General features: G+C 37.8%; 1 protein-coding gene across 1 annotated transcript in view; it reads right to left on the bottom strand.

The window, feature by feature from the left end:
• Window positions 1–1750: 1750 nt before the first annotated feature.
• Window positions 1751–14709, bottom strand: part of CYRIB (CYFIP related Rac1 interactor B) — a 32486-nt gene continuing 19527 nt past the window's right edge. Inside the window, exons 5-11 of the mRNA XM_072410649.1 lie at window positions 11627–11763; window positions 11117–11194; window positions 9102–9218; window positions 7434–7513; window positions 6873–6999; window positions 4810–4880; window positions 1751–2585 (exon numbers count right to left, since the gene is read on the bottom strand). Of these exons, the coding sequence (XP_072266750.1) occupies window positions 2522–2585; window positions 4810–4880; window positions 6873–6999; window positions 7434–7513; window positions 9102–9218; window positions 11117–11194; window positions 11627–11763 (674 nt within the window). The 3' untranslated portion in view covers window positions 1751–2521. The remainder of the gene's footprint in view (window positions 2586–4809; window positions 4881–6872; window positions 7000–7433; window positions 7514–9101; window positions 9219–11116; window positions 11195–11626; window positions 11764–14709) is intronic.

Raw genomic sequence — 14709 nt, 5'->3', positions numbered from 1 at the left:
TATATTCAGTGCTGGTATCCAGCGTGTGCATGCATGCTAGGTATGGTGGTTACACTAGACCTCCGTGAAGACCACAGAGGACCAATGCAGCCACTCTGCGTGGGTTTGTGGTTCTAAAAACAATTTATATACAGGAAAGAACAGCCATGGTTTATCTATTTTACACCTACCTGTATGTGCGCAGGAAGAGGTATAAAACACTTAAAAAAAACCTTACTATCCCATTGTAGGGGGGATACTAATATTTTATTGCTGACTGGAGTTCGCCACCTTTTACTGTTGTAAATCCACAACCAGCCATCACCGACTTCTCATTCGGCAACTGTTTGCTCTCTGTCATGATAATCCAATAAATTTAAATCCAAGGAATTTCCTTCAGCTACTGACCTGAAATAAATATGCATAAAAAAATGGGCTGCCCTAACCAAATTTCTGATCTATATATTCATCCCAGTTTAGTATGAATGTTCAACGTAATATTTTTATTCTTCAATTTGGGTATAGGAGGGGAAGGTTAGAAACCCTGTTGTCATGTTTTAACTGCCACCTAGGGCTCAGCAGAACAGGGGGTGAGCGAAAAAAACTCATCAGCAGAGGACCAAATAAAAGTAAAAAAGCAGGAGGTGTTGTCAGGCAAGACAAGAGAGTCTTCGGGAATCATTAAGTTATCACCAACTTTATCCTGTCCTTGGGATGGTCCTGAGCAGTTACTTAGACAAGCTGATTACTGTGAGTTACTTCAGCACTTATCAGTAAAAACAAGTGTTAAAATGTAAAAAATTATATATATATATATATATATATATATTGTAATAAGCTGCTTCTTTAAAGTTACTGTAACTCTTGGGAAAGATTCTAAGAACAGTTTAAAGTGAATACAAAGCCCTATTTTCTTTCCCCTCCATTGAAGAATAATGCCCTTAAGAGTCAACCTTCCTTAATCTAGATTCCAAAAGTCTGTGCTAAGAGCCCAAAAGGAAAACTGGCGACTACTTGCAGCTCAGAAAGCCATCTGAGGGACCTTCACCTGATGAGCTCTCAAATGCACCTGATAGGACTTAAAAATGTGAATAGGAGACAAGTTTGAACCCTGGGAAACATTTCTGTTTTAGTTTTGAATAGTCTTAGGGAATTGATACATTTTTATTTCTCTCCAGAGAAAACTATGTTTATGTATCATCTATAATTAAACTTTAAAACCTAACTTTTAATTCAGATCTTAAAATATTATTTTCCTCATTTGACAAATGTGTATTTTACAGAAACTCAATTCTAGTCTTGTTTTTCAAATGATACAAGGTCAGAGTATTATCCAAAACAAAATTCGTATCTCACCTTTAAAGGTTCCTCCTCTGTATTGTATCACTATTTGGCCTTTCTTACACAGTATAACGTACTAGCTCACGGAACTTATTAAACATTATGCAAGTACTCATTACAGCTTCCTCTCCAGCAAGGAGGACAGTAAACAATACAGCAGTGGCATCACCAAATGTCACTCCGAATCTGGTAAGACTGGCTATCAGGTGGAGCAGTGCCTTAGAAAAACTCACACTGCAGATACATAGAATTATATATGGGGTATGAATCATAGGACTGACTATGCACTGGAAGTGCTCTGCAATGGGATTGTACTTTAGGAAACTGCTCAGGCACAATTACATTTTTTTAATGTCCCCTATAAAAAAAAGCAAATTTTCTCATTGTGAGTTCAGGTTTACTTTAAGTAGAATTACATACCAGGCCACACTTAGAAAAATGAAAGCTGATTTTTATTATTTTAACAGCCATCCATTTGACATAAACATGCATACGTAATTCCGATACGCACACATCACATTATTTATGTTAGTCATCAAAGAATTAAACATACAACATACATCCTTACAAAAATGAGTCAAAATGTAACCTAAAAAGTTTCCTGTTTCTAATTCTGAAAGAAAAAAAAAACATTGTGCTGGGTACCATTTTTTTTGTACAACAGTTAATTTAAACACCTCTGTTCATTTTTTTTTTCTTGGCTGCACATGAGAAAACAAAAAGCCGAAATAATATTATTTAAAAAATCCTCTTTTTTTTTTCTTTAAACAGTAGAAATCGGCAGTTTCGCCATGCAGTTTAAGCAATATTAAATATTAGTTTAATTTTTTTTTCTGGCAGAGGAAAAAAAAAACAAGTTTAAAAATATTAAGTTCAAGTCACAGAATCTTTCCTCGACATAGGAAAAACTTAACGCAACGCAGAAATAGCTGCCAATGAAACGGCCATTTTGAAAACGTTTAAACTGCCTCCCAGGAATTCTTTTTTCTCATTGATTTTGGCACAAAAATGAAGATGGAGCTTATGTAAGAACAAGAACAAGGATTAAAACAGAGGGGTAAAGAAAAAGGCAGATGACAGACAGCAGCAGTGGAGGGTGGGGGAAAAATGGTCATCGCAATCACTAAAATCTGGAACGTCTCAGTCATTGCGGAATACTGTCTTATGCCCACAGCAGGATTTGTGCACGGCTTCACCGCCGTTATTGCAGCATCGCCTTGATTTGCTTCGAGGTAGTTTCGTCGTTCAAATGTTTTGTTGTGTACCTGGAGGGACAAAATTAGAGACAGAATTTTAACTTTAAACATTTATTTGCTAAATGTCACAATTTTTCAAAGGAATATAAATGTATTTTTTTTAATTATACAAAAGCAGGACGCCCGATTGCACAGCATAGTGCAAGCCAAGAGGACCGTGGCTGGCATATAGTTATCCCTAAGTTTCTTTGTTTGAAGCAGACCTAAACTCAACATTTTTAGACAACCCTTTTGTTTAAAGTAAACGTTTTATTTATTTAATTTAAATGCAACACCCTTTTATTTATATTAAAAAAAAAGTGCAACACCTTCCCTAGGTCACGCATCCCGGGAGGCTCTTGGTTGCTCTTTCTGATCTCCGGGAAAGCGCAGAAGGAGCCCTTTTATTAATGGAAGAAAAAATTGTCGATATCCATGCGCAGTGAGATCGGCAATCTTTTTTCCCTATCTGTCACCTGTGCGGTGCAAGATTGGGTGATGCAGGAAGAAGAACCCCAAAGAAGAGAGCAGAAGATGTCAGCGTCCAGAGCTTCCTTTAAGTTCTGCTTTAAGTGATGACAATATACAGATACAGGTAATAACAATAGCAATAATTTTCTTCCACAGAAGCAAAGACATCTGTATATATTCTTATTGTCAATAAATACAGACTCTACACTGAAAAGAGAATTCTTGCATGACAAAATGAGGTTTGACTCATTTAAATGCATTCAGTGATGATGATGATTACTATTATTATTATTATTATTATTATTATTATTATTATTATTATTATTAACAAATAGTATTTATATTGCGCCAACATATTATGTAGTGAAAGGGTTGCAAATGAAAGACAGACAGTGACACAGAAGGAGGAGAGGACCCTACCGAAAGAGCCTGCAATCTATGAGTTGGGGAAGCAGCATATGGCAAAACAGGTATATGATGTCTCCATAATTGAACCGTTTCAAAGAGTCGAAGGTACTTGACAAAAGGCTGTGGAGAGCGTACTTTTTATGTATGCTAAAAACAGACCATGATGCCAGACCATTCATATCAACATAAACTGTCCCATTAGATTACATGTGAATTTAGTTTACCTCCTGCTGCAGGATCGATCATGAGCAGCTGACCAATTTCTAGCATTAGGCCTAATAATTAATTCCAGAATGTCATGACAGTCTTGAGATATCAATATTCCTTCCTTCATTCATTCATTCCTTCCTACAATCAACACACCCTATGCCACATGCAGCACAGCAGCCATGCTTTATAGTAGGTATGGCATTCCTTTCTTTGAAATCTTTTTTTTCCCCCTTTATCTGTGGACATACAACTGATGTGACTTGCCAAAAAAAATATTTTGTTGGGCTAAAGGACATTTTCACAGAAGCATTGTGGCTTGTTAATATTTATTTTGGTGAACTCAATTCTAGCTCTGCTAAGTCTTTTAACATAGGAGTCCTTTTTGTATATTTTCATTGGAGGAACGGTCACTCAAAAAGTGAAGGACACAGCGATAACGTATTCAGTTTTCTGGGGACACAAAGCACTTTTTTTATGAGCCATAAGATTACAAATTTGTCAGTTTCTGCACATCAAATAAACATTTAGTTTTATCTAAAATGATTGATGTTGAAATGAAGGGCCCTACAGGGTTATTATCAGCAGGTAGCTCTGAAAATGCAGAGTATGCTGCGCTACCTGAAGAGAAAACACAAGAATTTCTTGTACAGTCAATGCAATGCATATTTTTAAAAACCACATTACTGAATTTACTTAAGAAGAAAAAATGTCAACACTTCATTACAGACAGCAGTTAAAAAGGAATTTCCTACAAGGTGGCAATTGTGTATTTTCCTGTATATAGTCCATTCAAAGTCTATAATAAGGTACCACTTATAAACACACTACACTGCTCAGGCCAGCTCTTAGTGGTGGAATCACGCCTCATTAGCTCCCAGCTCATTTACACAGCAGATGCTTCACATCAAATGGCTGAGGGGGTCTTGGGAAAGAGACAGAGGGAAAGCTCAGGTGACTCCCACAAACACCAGGAGATGAGTAGTCACGGTGGGGGCACTCTTACGATTTATACGTGGAACATATATTATCGTAATTTGCTCTTTGTGGACACTGGTGCATGAAGAGAGGCTGGCTTGCAGTTCCAGGTTACTGACATCCAGTCATGGAACAAAGGAATTATGACTTTTTATCATACATATATCACAGCCAGTGCAGCGTACTGTACCTGAGAGCATTAAGGAGACCTTCTACACTGTTGGGGGGCTGTTCCTTGAGGACCTTGATGCAGCCTTTCATCTGGAAATACAAGGCACAAGAAATTAACCCTTTTACTACATGAACAGTATAGATTTACTTCCTGATAAACTGGTTCATATTACAACGGTTTATAGTAAGACACAGAGTTCCTGATTCAATATCAATGAAGGACGTGATCTGCGTGGCATTTCCATACCAGTTATAAAGAAAAACAATAGAATAATACAACCTGACCTGTTTTAAAATTTTGAGGAGGGGAGCAGAAACATAAAAATAAGTTTATTCAGAACACAACCTTTTAGAATAAACCACTTAGAATTCAGCTGAGGAAATAAAGAACAATTAGGCAGAGGTATATAACTTGCAATAATAAATCCCTGGTCCAACTTCCTCTCACCTCCTTAATTATCATTTTGGATTCTCATCATGGTAAAGGATAAACAGAAGTGCTTGGGAATGGCTGGACCAAGCTAAACTATTACTAGGAATATGAATATGTACAACTTAAGATGATTATAACTCAACTCAATCAACTGAAATGTGAAAGTTGTGAAATGCACACTAATTCATGTAAACTTCTATATGCACTCAGTCTAAATCTCCCCATATTTGCGATATTCTTACTTTTACAAATACTCTAACTGTACTTTTTTTTTTTTTTTTTAAAGAGGTAAACCCAAAACAAAAAACTCACACTTACCTTCAATTCCGCAGAGAAGTCTGTTCATCGGGAGGATTCTTCCATCGGATCCCGCGTTGTCCCGGTACCCGTCGTCCTGGGCGCCAACATCTTCCTGCATCACCTGACCTCGCACTGTGCAGGCGCAAGATCAGGTGACGTAGATTGGGGAACAAATTCCTGATGTCACTGCGAATGCGTAAGGTCGGAGTTTTTTTTCCCTAATAATGAAAGGGCTGCCAACAGCCTCCCGGGATGCATGACGTAGGTATCCCAAGAGGCTCTGCACTCCTATTCATTCTTATTTACCTAGACGATCGAGAATTAATAGAGTGGAGCTGCAACTTTTTTTTTTTTTTTTTTTTTTTTTTAAAGGGTGTTGCACTTAAACAAAACACTAACAAACAAAATTTTTACTTTAAATAAAACATTGGTCTACCCTTTCATGTAAAGTAAAAATTCTGAGTTAATAATTATACTTATATCACTCATTTAGCTTCAGTTATTTTGTGTGAAGATTACTCCAGAGGAAAAAGAATACCATGTTAACTGCCTCAAATATGTCACTTTGCTCATTTACGATAAAAGATTATAGATAAAAATGTTTCCTTATTATATCATTTCACTTGCTTTATCTGAACCCAACCCCCAAACCTGCCTTTACCCTGAGTCTAATCCCTGGCTTCCCAAAATTTCAGAAGGCCAGGTGCTCCTCCATTCCCGCAAGCACTGGGTATTTGGAGGTCTCCAACAGGAAAACAGAATAGCAGGGTTTAGAGGAGCCAATGCATAAGCATTACACGTCCTTTCCAAGATTATATAAGCTCCAGCATAAGTTATCATGTCTACAAAAATTTGAAACAGATAGAAAAAAAATTAGGAAGGGTTGTTTCTAGACCTTTAAAGTTAGATATTTCATGCACCTAAAATTCTTACAAGATAAAGATAAAAAGTAAGGATCTTCCCAATTATTCTGCAGATAAGCAAAAGAATAATAAGCAGCAAGGTGTGATTTGACTTGTAATCAGACATATTCATCAAGAATTGCTGCACCAGCTCCCATGGCACCAACTTATGTCCAGCTAAGCATTTCCTAAAAAGCTTTTTAGCCATCGTCACTGTGCGGCCATTGCAAGTCAACAGTCTAAAAACTGCACTCTGTTTAGACATTCAAGCTGCTTAGTCTGTCATTTTAGATCAGGTCTCTCAATGCTTGAAGAAAGTCTTTTAAACTTTCCTGCTGACTGGGTGTTCCGCTAATGGAAGTGGCGGACAGGGTGGCTGGTGTTAATGCACTTCTCAGGGAGGAAGAAAGCTCGTCAGTGTTTAATATTCTACAAGAACAAACTTACATCGATCTTTGATGTTTTGGCAAAGGCCCCCACAGGATGAACATGGTCATAGAGGATGATCACTCCCACCATCACTCTCAGGCAGAAGGACACTGTCTCTTCATTTGTAAACCGACTCCTGTATTCCCTGAAATTAAAATAAAAAAACATATTTTATCAAATGAATGGTTCCCTGTCACTGGAGGGAATCAGGGCAACTTCTGTAGGTGTATTTTGTAAATGCTGGAGAAGTAAACCCTAAACTCTGCAAAGGTTATCAAAGAAACATTGTTCTGCCAATAAGTTAGAAGAAAATGCTAGTTTCCTCCCATGAACTTTATGTCAGGGCTGTCTGCTTTTACTAGGATAAATTGGGTGAGATCTAGTGTCTTCAAGTGCGCACCCATGTTTATTTGAAGCAAAAAGCAGTTGCAAAGCTCAGGACAAGTTTAAGGGGTTGCAAATCAAAGACAGCAAAAGGAAAACTGAAATCCTGCAAACCATAAGAACTAAAAAAAAATCCTGGCATGCACTGCTAGCCAGACATGACAATGAACAATTACAGAACAGCAGAGTACTTACGGAGTTTCCAGCATTACTCGGCATACGCTGGCCATGGTACTTAAACAATCAGTGGTATTCTCTATAGGTAAATTCTTGTTCTGCAGAAGACACAGAAGTAACAAATATTACAAAAGCATTAAAAGACACAAATTTCACTAAACCATAAACATCAGTACTTGGAACAGTCAAATAATACATTTAAAATGAGCTTTTTAACACTAGTACATGAACACACATATATTGATATTTATAAAGTGTGCAGACACCGGACAAAATGGCACGTTCTAAATAAGGCAAAAAAGTCAATTCAATTTTAAAACCCAGGGTTCAAAGGTAATGAGAATCTGATATAATAGATGCAGCAACTAAAGCTAAATGTGGCCTGTAGTGATCTAAAGTCTATAAGTAGTGTAATCAGAACCCGTCACATTTTTGTAAAGCAGGGTAGAGCAGAACCACAATAATAAATAAATATGACTTCCATTCCAAAGTTGGATTGATACTGCAGTCCAAACTTGTGAAACTGTGGCTTTACAGAGCTGGGTTTAAAAACAGGGACACAATCATGCTGCAAAAAAGGACCTACACCACAACGCTGAGAGCACAATTGTATGCAATATCTTTGTATGTTAAATGTTTGCCAAGGGAGACTGCATGTGCTTAATTGTATACAGCAGATTTTAAAAGGAAGTCCAACAAAATTACATGGGTGCAATAATGTGTATGATGATGGTGAGATGTATATCAGGAACCGCCAAGTGGTGGCACATATCATCAGCTCACCTTCACAGCATTATTGGAAGTCTCAATACCACAACTCCGACATTACCCCTAGTTACTTCCTATAACAAAACAGCACTTAAGCCAACCCATTACCAACTCTCACTGTTAATAAATTTGATGGAATATTCCTGTGAACAAGCATGAGGATAATTATTGGGCTAGCAGAATATCAAGTCCATGAAGGAACAGAGATATACGAATAAGGTGTATTAGGGTACAAAATTTAAAGTTGTGGATTGCTCTGAATGTAACACTTTCCAGACATATATAAGTTACGGTATATAAGGCATTATAGACAAATATAAGTTTTCAAACCTTGTGGTACATGTTTCGGATGTTTTGGATGTGGTAAATGTTCTCTGTTCTAGCATGACTGTGCCTCTGTGTACAAAGCCAACTCCATGAAGATATAGTTTAAGGAGACGGAGTGCCCTGACCTAAACTCTACTGAACAAATACATAATAAACTGAAATGGTGACTTGGAGTCAAAACTTCTCCTGGAACATCAGTTAGCTGACCTCCAAAAATGACATCAAGAATGACCAACCACCTAGTTATCACATGGCCACATCACGGATTTAATAAACAATAGGATTTTGAGGATTCAACTCAGTAAGTGGGACTTTATAGGACAATTACATCCAATTATCACATATATATCAAAAACATGTATTTTATTTAAATAACATTTTACACATAATTTAAAACTCATTAAAAATGTGGAAATGTTGGCTATCATTTAAAGAATGTCATACTGATGTTTGTGTAATATTTAACAGAATTTACGACGGAGTATTCCATAACAGTCTCCCCAAGCAGGTTGTCTAATCCTTCAAAAAAAACATGAACTCATTCTTAGCAATATTGGATCTGAATGGATACGACTGATGATAACCACTTACCTCTGATACAAACTTTGTTGTGGCATCGCTTAATGTTTTCAGCATGGGCGTCGCCTCTGCGTAGAATAATGACATTCTATTGGCCAGTTCGTTATTTACTTCGTTTTCCCCCTCAGCCTTTAAAGAAATTTTTAATTACCAAAAAATGAGTTTTGATGTGCAACATTTTATATCTTACAAAATGCCTTTAAAAGTCTAATGGGTTTGAATTTTTCTTTTTAGATTCTTTATATTATTTACACTGACTGCGGCTGAAGTCCACTGAAGTTCTCTGATTTTTATAGGCAGTCCAAGCGAGAACTGTTCTGAGCAGAATAAAACTTTGGAAATTTTTAATTTATACTAGGGTTAGGTTTATAATAACTTTTTTTATATATCACAACACAATCTGTGGTGAATGTCCATTACACTGTTAGTCCCCTACATTGTAAGCTCTTCAGGGCAGGGTCCTCTCCTCCTTCTGTGTCGACTGTCTGTCATTTGCAACCCCTATTTAAGGTACAGTGCTGCGTAATATATTGGCGCTATATGAATCCTGTTTATTAATAATAATAATAAAAATAATATTAATAATACAGTCATGGCACCCTAGAGATGTCAGGAATAAAGCTAGGTACTGAGATAAAACTACATAGATGGAGTACATAGATTATCATCATCAGTGCATGTCCAATGGGTGAAAAAAAGAGGACACTGGATTTGAAAAAACAGTAAAGTTACAAAGGAGCAGTGAGGACACAATGGGTTCAAGGAAAAAAGGCCTCATAAGCCCAACATGCCATAATGAGCCAAAATGTTGTGCATATAAATATTATTATAAATCAGTATTATTACATATTGATGTATTATGGCAAATGCTGGCTGTCCCCTACTAGAATTTCTTTCCCTTTTACCACACACATGCTGTAAAGATGTATAATTTCCATGTCACAGCTAGTCATAGCTTTCTCACCCCAGTGAACTGCTGCCTCAGGGGAAACGCTACACGTATCATCCATCCATGGCAGCTGAATAAAGAAAAGATAGGGGCAGCACTAATGACAGCCACCCACTATCAAATCTACAAATGCTGTATCTTTAAGAATTACCACTGCAATGTAAGCAGCTGGCAAAGTCGGATCCTGCCCTAAACGTCAGTGTCAGGGAAAAACTCTAACTACAATGAAAGTTATGACAGAAATGGAACCTTATCTGGCAACTCTCTCTATGTAATAAAAGATAAAAATACGTTTTATTATAATAATCATGCTCATCCTAGACTATGTTAGGGGTTGACCTTAGGGGGTAGTGGGATGTGAACCTACAGATTTTTATACAGTCAAAAAAAAAAATTATATAGTAGAGATATGGCCACTATTAAAAGAATAATCATCTAGGTATTCACAGGATTCACTTACAGTTGTCTTTGAATCAGCCTGCAAAATCCCACAAAGATCTATTTATCTTGCTAGCAAAGTCCACCAAATGCAGATTCCTGTCATGGTGTGGCAACAATGCTGCGTGTCTTTTGAATTTAGAACATTATTGCCACTCTCATGCAGGCTCTGTCTGCTTACACTGCAGTGGGATAAGAAGACATGCCTATCAGCATTGTCACTGCTCATTCACCAGCCAATAATATCAATTAGCTTTTGGCAGCACCTAGTACCCTACTCACTGCTTTAGGATTGACAGCTCTGCCTCTGCTGCTGAAACCCCTTCCACTCTCAGCTGCAGAGTTTAAAGGGGACAGCATGTGGGATACAAATGAAGAAAGGTTTGCTCAGCCAGAAGTAATAGAAGATTTTTTACTTTTATAGGTGCATCACATGTAATGGCTTTAGGACATGTTTGGACAGGAGCTTTTAGTTGTACTATAGAACATGAAACTTATTTCTTGCAAACATGGCAACCCCCAACAGTCCGTGCTTTAATATTCTGTTTAAACAAACTTTTTGAAGAAGTTTATACAGGCAAAGAACCCAATTAACCCACAGATACATTCAAGCATTAGATTTTAAGATAAATTTTCATACTGGAACATTGTTAATCCTCATGCGACTTAGAGTTCTTCTGTAATAGCTAAAGTCGTTCTGGATGGCCGGATTTGTCATCTAGAAAGAAACAATCAGAGCTTTGTCACAAAGTGCACAGAAGGTTAATAAAATAACAATGCAATATGAGTTGGTACAAATCAAATTTTTAACTCCTAAGCATCACAAAGCTTATGCTGCACAACATTCACCCCTGAACAGGACTTTGGCCTCATAATCAGTACATGTTCTTCACGTACCCAGAAAGCCCTTGTACTTTGCAGAAATTTCCAAGTATGTACCATCTGTACTATAGGAAAGTGAACAAACCCCATACAGATTATCCTTGGTGGGAACTGAAATCAGAACCATGCATTCTAAGGAAGGTTTACTAAAAGATAGGTCACTGACAATTTCTGATTACATCCTATTAACTTAAATTAGACACAAAGAATAATGCTAATTAAATAACATTATTGAAAACACTAAACAGTCTGGCCACTACCATCATACCTTAAGCTCGTCAAAGCGGAGGGTGAAGTGAAGGATTTCGGCAAACTGTTTGGCAAGAGCCTGCTCTCGCTCCAGGTGCTGTGTTGGGGAATAGGGGGTGCTGGTCAATGCTCCTAACAGTCCACGCAACGCTGCCTCTAAACGAAGCAAACAAAAATGGTATTGGTTATACAACATAAAACACAATCAGGTTATGACACAGAAACCAAAAAGATCCAAAAGCCCTCCAATACATGAAAATGGATTTCTAGATCCCTTTTTGACTCCATTTTGTTTAAATGTGATTCTAATGCTAAGGAAATCGATAATGTTTTTGTAATTATTTTATTTTGTATTATTTTGTTTAAATCTGGAAGTAAAATACATGTAAATGATATTTCTTTTTATCTATGTAAACATAAAATAGCCTATAAATACTTTTTCCTAACACTTGCGTCCAGCAGCTACACCCAAAGCCCATCCACCACTACTTCTACTCAGTCATTTATATATATATTATAAGCAGCAGACAATGGCTCAGGGGTTGGCCCTCTGGCCTTTGCAGTGCTAGGTCCTAGGTTTGAATCTCGGCCAGGGCACTATCTGCAAGGAGTTTACATGTTCTCCCCGTGTTTGGGTGGATTTTCCTCCGGATGCTCCAGTTGTTTATCAGCTACCCAGTAGCTGATAAAAAGTTTCCTCTCACATACCAAAAACATGCAGTTAGGTTAGGCTCAGCTTCATGGTGCTTTATACCTCCGGTAAAAAACATACAGATTCCACTGCATCATTATTTACCTAAAATTACGCCAAAGTGCACCCCGTGTTTAAATAGTTTAAAGAAACACCTTAAGCAATGAAAACTTGAAATATTTGTTTTCTTTATGACTATCAAGTCTTTTCACTGGGGGGATCATCGTGGAATCATTTTAGCCAACTCTGCAACATTGCTCCAGTTCATTGAGGTTTGCAGGCAATTGTTTATGCACCACCCCTCCTAAGGTCTCACTATGTATCGGGTTGACATCTGGACATTAACAGGGCCATTATAGTGCCTTGATTCTTTTCTTTTTTAGCCATTATATTGTAGATTTCCTTATGTATTTGGGATCATTGTTCTGTTACACTACCCAATTTTGGCCAGGTTTAGCTGTCCCACAAGTAGACTCTCATTTGACTCTAGAATACTTTGGTATACGAGGGGTACATAGTTACAACCTAATGATTGTAAGGTACCCAGGACCTGTGGTTGAAAAGCAATCACAAAATATCACCCCTCCATCACCAGTTGGTATAAGGTGTTTGTGTTGAATGGCGCAACATCTCCACTTTGGTCTGGCCTGCACAAAGGACACGGTTCCAGAAGTTTTGTGGTTTGTTTTTGTGGCTTTCTTCTGGCAACCCTTCTAGTCATACACGGTCCTATTTTAATTGTACGGTCATAACTTTTTACATTTAACATGCTGAGGCCTGTAGAGTCAGAGAAGTGAATTTGGGTAGCAGCACCTGGCTGATACTTACTCTTTTAATTACTATGGAAATGGTAAGGGTGTACCTATTTTTTTTTTTTTTACACACTGCTTCTGCATTTTGACTTAGTCATTGGCACATAAAAAAAAATGACTAATGCCACATGTTTTTCTATTAAAGGTTGCATTAACTTAATTTAAGACCTGCTAAGGACCAGATGATTTTTTTTATGTCCTAATGTACAAAACGTTAAAAAATTGAAAGAGGTTGTACTTTATTTTTCCAGTGGCTGTACCTGTATCTTAGATTTTGTCTGTAATTTATGTTTGTTGTATGTCAAACTGTATTTGAAAAAACTAAGCTGTGTATAGCGGAGGAGCTACTTGCAGTGGCTTCCTATTGAGTGATAAGGCATTATTTGTTCTATCACCTAAAACGGAACTATGACTTTGAATACTTGCTTAGAAGCAGCAACATGGCAAGAACAAGAGAGTGAGGAGATAGTGATTGTGGAAATATGCATGACCCTATTTGTATATGAGGCTGTAAGCTTACAGAGCACATAATGTGCTACACACATCAGTGAATTCTCATGGAAAGAACATGAGGCATACATTACCCAGCTGCTGCTGAGGAGGTGCTGCTGGAGATATATACAAGCGAATGTCAAACATTTTGTACGTACACTGAACTCTGCCTAAGATACGATGCAGGCCTCTGTTATATATAGGAGTCCTCGTGTCTTTCCTGGAATATGCAGCTTACAAGAACCACTTACACTTCTATGCTTAGAAAAGGACAACAGTTTGATCTCCAGATACAGCACATCTATTAGGCCCTTAAAGCATTCCAAAAAATTAACAAGGCTGAGCTAATTTAAAGAACTATCTGCTTGAAAAATAAAAGATGGATTTAAGATTGAAATTCAGAGAACTAGACCTGTCCTGGTGGTTAGTTATGTGATCTCAGCCTGGGTTTTTTTGGGGGGAGAGATTGAAATTCCCTTCTTGAAATTGTATTCTTCCACAACCCTCTATCTTATCACCTGCTGGGACAAATGTAAAAGTTTCCCACTCTACAAAAAAGGTGGGAGGGAACATCCAAAAAAAAACCCTAGTGGGCAGGATCATGAATTAGGGCATGGACAGATCTGGCTGTTGCAGTATGTCAGATATGATGGAAACCAGAAGCTGGCTCCACCCACTGGGCTCCATCCATAGCTAAGATTACAGCTTTAAGTGGAATGGTTTCTTTAAAAAATGAATAGATCTATGGTGTAAGAGAATGCTGGAACCTAATATTCCACTGCAGTGTTCAACCTAGAATTTTTTTTAGGCTGGGTGGGAAGACAATGCAGGTGTGTGGCAGCCTCCGTATCATGACCCAACTAATCAGCAACCATCTAAAAACAGCCGTGAGGTTACTGAAAGGTGCCAGGTGGTACACGCGGTTTAAAGGGGCTGGGGAGAACACTGCATTGCAGTTTAAAGGGGCTGGTGAGAACACTGCACTGCAGTTTATATGGGCGCACCGCTCTGCACTCTTCAACAACCACCCGGCTGGTTTTGGGTGGTTACTGATGAGGTGGTTACACAATGCAGAGGCTGCCACCCACCTACCGCTTCTTCCCACCC

The sequence above is a fragment of the Pyxicephalus adspersus genome, chromosome 5 (genome assembly GCF_032062135.1).
Source record: "Pyxicephalus adspersus chromosome 5, UCB_Pads_2.0, whole genome shotgun sequence".
NCBI classification, from domain to species: domain Eukaryota; kingdom Metazoa; phylum Chordata; class Amphibia; order Anura; family Pyxicephalidae; genus Pyxicephalus; species Pyxicephalus adspersus.
The sequence above is the reverse complement of the archived record's forward strand: the minus strand, read 5'-3'. Positions and strand labels throughout refer to the sequence as shown.